This window comes from Electrophorus electricus, chromosome 4 (genome assembly GCF_013358815.1).
Source record: "Electrophorus electricus isolate fEleEle1 chromosome 4, fEleEle1.pri, whole genome shotgun sequence".
NCBI lineage: Eukaryota > Metazoa > Chordata > Actinopteri > Gymnotiformes > Gymnotidae > Electrophorus > Electrophorus electricus.
Window position 1 is genome coordinate 3,523,240 of NC_049538.1, and position 9,380 is coordinate 3,532,619.

The 9,380-nt window shown below is 47.5% G+C and overlaps 1 protein-coding gene across 1 annotated transcript; it reads left to right on the forward strand.

Annotated features, from left to right (window-relative positions):
- Positions 1–2,639: 2,639 nt before the first annotated feature.
- On the forward strand, positions 2,640–6,194 carry txn2 (thioredoxin 2). The gene is made up of 4 exons (XM_027022060.2): positions 2,640–2,745; positions 3,332–3,612; positions 4,618–4,741; positions 5,224–6,194. The coding sequence occupies exons 2-4, from the start codon at positions 3,332–3,334 to the stop codon at positions 5,335–5,337; spliced, it is 519 nt and encodes a 172-aa protein (XP_026877861.2). The 5' UTR covers positions 2,640–2,745; the 3' UTR covers positions 5,338–6,194.
- Positions 6,195–9,380: the final 3,186 nt, after the last annotated feature.

Below are 9,380 nucleotides of genomic sequence, written 5' to 3' on the forward strand. Positions count from 1 at the left end.
AGGATCCAGCGGGGGCCGTTGGAGCCGAGTGGAAATTTAGGCGAGAGGTCGGGCGCAGGCTGACCCATGGCATGGGAGTGAGAGGGCGTGGAGAGAACGTTCCTGAGGAAAGGAGAGACGAAGAGAGAGAGAAGGGACTGAGAGCACAAAGACAAGTATGGAAGGATGGGTTCTACGTTCTAAACACTTTAAAACACACTTTAAACACTTTAAACACACTTTAAACACACTTTAAACAGCTAATGGAGCCCTGGCACAAATACCTTGCACCCATCTTCACAGAATGTGTGCAGCTGAGATGATCAAATCTCAGGCCAGCAGTATCCAAATCACAGCCCTTCAGCTCTGGGTACTACAAACTTGGCCAAAGTGGCCAATCACTTACACAACCTGTTCAGTTAACATTCAGCCATTAGAAAACCCAGGACTGGATCTGGATCCAAAGTCCAAATTGGAATTCTTCTGTCCAGTATGAACACTTTGGAGAGCAGGAGGGTAAATCTGTTAAGCTTAGGGGGTTTTTTTGGGGGGGGGAATGTCCCCCTCCCCAATAATTCCTAATGGTAGAATGAACTTGCTGTCTGAACAGCAGAGACCCTTGCAGTCTTCAAAGGCATAAAATATTTAAATGACAACTGACCCTGCTCCTATAGTAACTAACTGAAACTAGTACTTATTGTAGGGTAGGTTTATTACACTGATGTTGTCTAACAAACTCTAGTACAGAGAGAGACATACAGTACAGAACACCACTGCTGACTGCCACACCATCAGCGGGTGCCCCCTGCACAGCTAGTACACTGCCAGGCAGCCCAAACTGAGGGTTAGGGGCCTTGCTCAGGGGCCCAACAGTGTCAACCCAGCAGCAGCAGGGCTTGAACCAGCAACCTCCCACTCACGAGTCAAGCACCTTAACCACCGAGCCACCAAATTACCACTGTAGTTTGAACTTCTAGGCATCAGCAGTGATCCCTGTATTTCTACAGTATTCTAGATCATTGGTATATTGGATTCTAACCTACTCTACTGGCTAGGATGTGTTCTATGTGTAAATGACAAAGCACTTTTGTAAGTCGCTCTGGATAAGAGCGTCTGCCAAATGACGTAAATGTAAATGTAATTCCTGCTCACATTACTCATACAAAGGTTGGGTGGTGTGAGCAGCGCATGTGATCCTAGTGATGAGAGTCCCTGATCGGCTCCTGTTCGTTTTAGAGGCTACAGTCAAGACGTGAACCCTGTGGTTCATTTACCCAAGAATGAAGTGATCCAGCATGTAGTGAGTGACAGCGTGACAGAGAACTGCGCTCAAAGGTCAAAATCAGAAGACACGTTTTGTGATTACGGAGCTGAATGGTACTGGCCGAGATCAGATCCATAACCTCTTGAATTTAAATTGCCTGCCTGATGAGAAATAACCATCAAAGCCCGGACATTTTCCTCTTGCTGTGTAATTCTCATCACAGTGCAGCGACACAGCACACGACATTTGTCACATACATGAACCGTTTTCTGCCAAACGTCTGGATAAGTGCATGCAGTCACCCAGAAACATGTTGTTTTGCTTCTTTGGCCAATAACTGCATTGAAAGGAAGCAGGGCAATAATACACTGATCAGAACTTGCCACTTATTTAAACACACACAGTTACAAAAAACTTTAGTTAAAAAAGCGAGCTGTACCTCAGATGCATGTGGTATTGCGTGAGAGTCAAACACAGAGACAAGAGAGTAAGCACTGTGAGAAAAAGAGACAGAAACGAAACAAGAGAAAGTCACCAAAAAAAAACGCAAATAGGCACAGAGTGATACAAGCACAGAGTGAGCATAGCAAACTCTCAACCCCATTACTGAACGACGGAGGAAGAGGAGCAGATGAAGACCACAGAACAGTGAGCAGAGCTAGGTGGACCATCAAACCTGTTCTGCAAAATGGCAAACTAGACGTAGAGGAGGACGGATGGAGACGCGAACATGAAGGCACTCTCAGACTGTTTGAGGAAAGGGGCACTCACAGACTCACAGGACGATTCTCCTTCCTTTCGTGAATCCACCGGTCAGAGCAGCTTCTGTCTGCTGTTACCATGGAGGCGTCCAGGGCCACCTCTGGATCTGCCACCGTATCTCCATCTCCCACAAACACGCTCTCCCTCCCTCTCAACCTCTCTCATCCTCCCTCTCAACCTCTCACAATCTCCCCCTCTCCCCCCTTTACTCTGTCCATCCACAAATCTCATATCTCACATCTGTTGATCAAACAAAGCAGACTCTGCCTTGCCTTTCATCCTGGGGTAGCTTCTCCTCCACATGAAAGGTGTCAGTTCGCCTTTTCCCTTCATGCCGGTCCCCCTATTGATTATGAAACATAAATAAAAATGGCCAGCGCGAAGTCAACTGCCAATTAACTTTAATCACGTGGCAAAAAATAATGAAACGAATAAGCGTGAAATGAAAATACAGAAAACAGCTTCCATATTTCTCCAGCCGACTTTAAAGATGATCAGTTACGACCAAAGAGCGCTGAAATCATCCAATGTTTTGAGCACAAAAACCCAACCTTACAACTCGACAATAGATGGCATTTAAATCCGACACATTAGTGCAAGTGCCCGCTCGAACACGGGACGGCGCTGATCGGCGCGCAGCTCCAAAATAACCCACTTCTACGCTCGCGACATCCACGCGGAAGTTCCTCCCCCCGAGTGGTCCTTGGCCACACGTTTGTGCAGTACTAGCGTCTGACACGGTAAGCAGTTTTCCGATATTGACGTCGATACGTTGATCATATATTCCGGGGCAGGGCTCGGACGACCCTACTGTATTTGTCCCCTTCCAGCCCGCGGAATTAATGCAAAACCGGATCGCGTGACACACTCTTTAGGGTCAGGCAAAGTCACGCGGAGGTTATCCGCCGCAAACGACGCGAGCACCGTCTGGACGTTTGGTTATACTGCACGGGGTAGCCGAACAGCCCCGACCGGGCAGCCGTGTTGCACAGACGGGGCAGTAATCGCAGGCATGCTGTGGCGTCGCGCGTACGCACTGCGTCGTAGAAACGGTCTAATTAGCTAATTAAGGCAAAGCAGTGGTGCGCGTGGTGTTTAAAGGTCTTACGGGTGAGTAAACAGATGCGTCATAACTCCACATGTCTCTGGAAAACACGATCGGTCTAAGGAGTGTAAGGAGATGTTGGTGTGTGTCGCCTGGTTGATTTGCTGCCCACGCCAAAGACGTCGGCCGTGACGTGTTGCGTGCTTTCAGGAGTCCGGACTGACTGGGTTCAGGTGTGTGAGCTAAACGTCCTCAGGTCTGCTCTTCCTCTTCTCTTTCAGATGGCTGCTCGTCTGTTCGCGCGGGGAGTCTGGGCCATCTCCGTGAAAGAATCCCGCTCCCTGTCTGCCTCTGCTTTGTGCTCTTCATCCTACTCCTCTTCGTCGTCCCTGAGCCGGGCCCTCAGGCCGCGGTGCTTGCTGCTCCCCTGTGGGTCGCCGCGTGGTGCCCCCCTCTGTCTGCACGCCTGTCGGGGGGTCTCCTTCAACGTGCAGGACCAACACGACTTCACTGAGAGGGTCATAAAGAGTGAGCTTCCGGTGCTCGTGGACTTCCATGCCCAGTACGTATCCTGCGTGTGTGTATTTCACTAACAAATCCATTAAGTCATTAAAGATTTTCCTGTGTGCATTATGTAGCTCAAAGCATTAAGTCCCCATATAGATAGAGCGGTACCAAAGCTTCAGGTTTCCTGCCTGGCTGAGGGCAAGGTCCTCACATACACACCTGCGCTCTGTTCTGCGCTAAAGTTCTGTTGTTCTAAGGCCTTTTACTGGGCAGTGTGAGAGTTCTGGGCTGGACTGAGCCGCCACTGACCTGTTTGCTCTGACTGCTTCTGTTAGGTGCTGCATTGTACTCTCACACAGATGTGTGCTGTACAGGTACATACCAGCACGTACATACAGATGTTCAGCTAGATTCTGTTTGGGGTGTTTGGATGTTACTTCAGTGCCTCCCCCCAAACGTTCAATTCACCCCCTCCCCTCCCCTCCCCTCCCCTCCCCTAAAACCAAGCGCAGTAACACACTCGAAACGGCTGTAACCCCGAGCACATCTGGCGCCCTCTGCTGGAAAACCTGGTGAACTGTCCACAGCCTTAGTGCAAGTCCACAGAATAGTTTTTGAATTTGATTCCCAATTAAGATGAATACTGCAAACATGGATTATATAGGGCTAGTTCCACATACACTAACACTTTCAAGGGGGAATTTTTTTAGACTTGGTCTCAATCTTGGACAGTATTCCCTGATCCCGGTCTCAATCTCAGACAGTATTCCCTGATCCCAAGCATGAACCTCATTAGACTCTCTTACCTGATCTGACACATCTGTATCAGTTCATAAAAGCTCCTGTCTGTCTGTCTAGCATCAAATGTCCTTAATAATAAATGGAATCTCATCGGGCTGTAGTTGGAATAACAATCCATGATTAGAGATGGTGTTTCTGGACACACTGGAAAACAAGCCAGTTTTATTCAAGCCCTCCCGTGTGTGTGTGTGTGAATTTGAATAGGTGATGTGCTGTGGTTTCTCCTATAATGTGTGTGTGTGTGTGTGTGTGTAAATAGATGGTGTGGTCCCTGCAAGATCCTGAGTCCTCGGCTAGAGAAGGCCATCGCTAAGCAGAAAGGTCGCGTTGCCATGGCTAAAGTGGACATTGATGAACACACAGATCTTGCTATTGAATATGGGGTATAAACAAGTCCACTGCGTCTATGCGCGCGCACACACACACACACATTTCTGTTCATTTATTCTTTCTTTTTTTTTCTTTTTTTTTTGCTTGCACAATAATAATAAAAAAATCCAAACCAGACCATGGTTTCTACAGTCAGCGGATACATGTGCAGTTTAAAACCCTCCCTGTGTTGCCCCCGGGCCGGGGCGGGACCACACACGGCCCAGCTGCAGCCGGCGCGCTCACAGTAGCACGCATCACGGGCTCGGGGCCTTCAGGCCGACGCTTTGTTTTATAGCACCAAGAGATTTTCTTTTCTTTTCTTTTCTTTTCTTTTAAGGAAATCACATTAAAATTTGTAGATAAAACTTATCTTTAGCGAGCAGGAAGAGTAAATGCTACATAATACTACACAATAAGAGTAAAAACGTACATAATACGAAGTATTAAGATGTAGCTCTTTGATTGTTAAATATTTGGTCTTGATCCATTCTAGGTGTCAGCAGTTCCCACGGTGATAGCCATGCGTGGCGGTGATGTCATCGACCAGTTCGTAGGGATCAAAGATGAGGACCAGCTGGATTCATTTGTCAACAAGCTCATTGGATAATAAACCTGTCATTCACAGCCCTGCACCCAACTACTTTCCACCCTTCTATTTAGTTTACATCTCTGACTAGGTTTATTCTTTTCTATTCTTTTGTGTTCTTTCATTTGACAGCAGGCCTCCCCGGTCCCCTTAAAAACAAATCTGGTCTTCATCGGTGCATGGTCTCGCTCACTGTATTCCTTGGTTTCTTAGGTGTGTGGGTGGGTGTGTGCACACACTTGCCTGAATCCATCACTTGTTCTCGCCGTCTCATTTCCCACTGCTGCTGATCTCAGCCCTCTGCCACTGTGTAAAGGGGACACTCTGTTAGCTTTAACACTTTTTATTACAGCATAGTGACTGTACTGCTGTATTTTCTTTATGTGCAAGTTGAGAGGTGACACAAAATAAAATAAAATGTACAGTTTTATAGCTGGATAGTGCAGTTGTGTGAATCTGCCCTTTGTGTCAGTTCCTGTTATGGCCAAACGGGGGCAGCCTTCATCTAACATCCAAAGCCGTAGAGTCCTGTCCTCTCAGCACGAGGCCTGAGGAGGGAGAGGTCGTGGTCCGTATGGATCGGACGTCCAGAGCAAGAATGCTGGACAAAGAGAAGTTCGTGTCTTTTGTGTGCAAACAAATACAGTTATGTGGAGAGGAAGAGGAGTGCCCTGGATACAACGCTAGGATTGCTTACTAAGAACGTGGGTGTGGGTGGGGGAGACCTGTTCTTCATCCTAAGTCTGATTATGCCTCTGTTTTGACTGTGAAATTGGAATTTACTTGAAAGACAGGAACATGGCTTTGGGTTTTACTTGGATCAGATTCTGTAAACCGCACATCCAATTAAAATCTTAAAAATAAAAGAAGTCAAGAGATGTGTGGCGTTGTTTGTTCCCTCACGCACCCTGTAATGATGCAGGAATGGCTGCATTGTTTTCAATTTGGCAGGAAGAGCGTTGAAGAAAAAAGTCCCCTGGCGCATAATGGCCATGTCTGGAATTCCAGAGCAGCTAGCAGTCCTGTTAATCAGCGTTTGAGAGCCTGGGGTTATGGGTGGAGTGCAGGGGTGATTCTTCACTCAGAGCTAAGCCAGGAGGGCGCAAAGTCTCTCCACTGATGAACTGGAAGGCCTCGCCAACCGTGCTGGGCTGCCCAGGATGACCGCCTTCTACTGGGCGTGTCTACGGCTGTAATGCACAAATGAGATGGGTCATTTCATTTCACTTGTTTCATCTTCAGCATTGAAGTGGCTGTGTTGATGTTTGTTGATTACACTTGGATTAAAAAAAATGAAGGTGGGCTAGAGTGCGTGTTTTATAGTCTTCTCTGAATGAGCAGAAAAAAAACTTACGAAGGTGAGAAGGTCAGTTGGCACCTCAGACACTGTAACGCTCAGCATAACTGCAGCTGAGACCCAATAATTCTCAGAATTATTCCCTATAAAGGTGTGTGTTTTCTCACAAAGAGCCAAGAATCCCAGCTCTACACCTACTGTGTGTGTCTCAGATCTGTATGTTTCTATCTACACTGTCAGTACTAATGCTAAGGCTGTAGACTGCACGCCTGGTAGAGCCATGCACAGATGACATCATACCCCTGCAATCTTCATTATTAGCATGACCTGTCTCAGTGCATTATGGATCTGTTCTGATCTGTTCATGACCTGTCTCAGTGCATTATAGATCTGTTCTGATCTGTTCATGACCTGTCTCAGTGCATTATAGATCTGATATGTTCATGACCTGTCGCAGTGCCTTATGGATCTGTTCTGATATGTTCATGACCTGTCTCAGTGCATTATGGATCTGTTCTGATCAGATTTCTTCAAATTAAAATACATCTTAACACCATCGATCCTTTCACCTCTCTCTCCTAAAATATGCAACTCTCTCTTTCACATACACACATTCTTTCACATACACATACAACTCTCACTTCCTTAGTTGGCCATTAACCCTAAGTTAAGTGCTGCCTACTTCAGCTTTAATGCACCAAACACATTTGCATGAATACTTTTGATTACTTTTGGTTGTTAAGAAACTATATTAGTATACGAACATTTAGAGGAATAACCTGAGCCGTTTATTAGACGACTGTGGAGTAGTGTGTGATTGTACAGCTCATGCATGTTGTCATCACTCCCTTGCTCTCTGAGCATCACCTGAGCACCCCTACCCCCGCCTATTGGCCTTTCCCTGCCACACCCACCATTATGACATCACCCTGGACTCAGTTCCCACTGTTCATTTATAAATCATTTGTTCATTTTCTTCTATCCAAATTCATTCATTCATTCTCACTTTTCAGTCATCTTAAAATAGTTTTGCCAGTAACTCATTCATTGATTCAGTCGCCCACTCACAATTCTTTCTTCCTCATTCATGCACTTTCACAACTGTCTTACTTATATACCACTTTTCTTTCTGCTAATTTATTATTTGCTTCATATCTCCCCCCTCAAAACATTTATATTCTCTCTCTCCTCCCCATCTCCCTCCCTCTCTCTCTCTCTCTCTCTCTCTCTCTCTCCAAGTTCTCCCGACCACCTGCACTAAAGCTGTCTAATCAGAACATTACATTTGTATACCTATCCCATGATATCACCAACAGGAACTTACTTTACTCTCTCTCTCTCTCTCTCTCTCTCTCTCTCTCTCTCTCTCTCTCTCTCTCTCTCTCTCTCTCTCTCTCTTTCTTTCTTTCTCTTGCTCACCAATTGCAGCATGTTATTACTAGACCACAGATGACATCAGGGCTGACGGTGCTTATTTTCGTACAGCTCTTTGGCAGTAGATGAGGCTGCAGTGCTTTTCCCCAGAGCTCTGACACATCATGTCCTCTCTGCATTCCGGACCCACTGAGTCGCACGCAAACACACTCAGGGCCCCTTGCTTCAGCTCACTACGGAGATCTCCTACACAGCCGCTTGCTGAGGAGATATAACTATGTTTATATCGCTGTTCAGGAGGTACAGGATCCTGGAAGAATGTCGGCTGGTGGAGCAGGTGAGGCTTTCTAAAAGGACAAAGACCACAGCACTGCATGGATGATCCACAGCACACTGCCTCACATGTGAATGGCCCGTGATCCAACACGCACTGCCTCACGTGTGAATAGCCCGTGATCCAACACGCACTACCTCACGTGTGAATGGCCCGTGATCCAACACGCACTGCCTCACGTGTGAATGGCCCGTGATCCAACATGCACTACCTCACGTGTGAATGGCCCGTGATCCAACATGCACTACCTCACGTGTGAATGGCCCATGATCCACAGTGCACTGCCTCATGTGTGAATGGCCTGTGATCTAACGTGAACTACCTCCCGTGTGAATGGCCCATGACCCGCAGTGCACTGCCTCCCGTGTGAATGGCCCGTGATCCACTGTGCACTGCCTCACGTGTGAATGGCCTGTGATCCAACATGCACTACCTCACGTGTGAATGGCCTGTGATCCACAATGCACTGCCTCATGTGTGAATGGCCTGTGATCCACAATGCACTGCCTCATGTATGAATGGCCCGTGATCCACCGTGCACTGCCTCATGTATGAATGGCCCATGATCTACAGTCCACTGCCTCACGTGTGAATGGCCTGTGATCCAGCGTGCACTACCTCATGTGTGATTGGCCCGTGATCCAAAGTGCACTACCTCACGTGCGAATGGCCCGTGATCCTACGCACACTACCTCACGTGTGAATGGCCCATGATCCAAAGTGCCCTACCTCACGTATGAATGGCCCATGATCCAACGTGCACAACCTCACGTGTGAATGGCCCATGATCCACAGTGCACTGCCTCACGTGTGAATGGCCTGTGATCCAAGGCGCACTACCTCACGTGTGAATGGCCTGTGATCCACAGTGCACTGCCTCACATGTGATTGGCCCGTGATCCAAAGTGCACTACCTCACGTGTGAATGGCCCGTGATCCAACGCGCACTACCTCACATGTGAATGGCCCGTGATCCAAAGTGCACTACCTCACGTGTGAATGGCCCATGATCCAAAGTGCACTACCTCACGTGTGAATGGCCCATGATCCAAAGTGCAC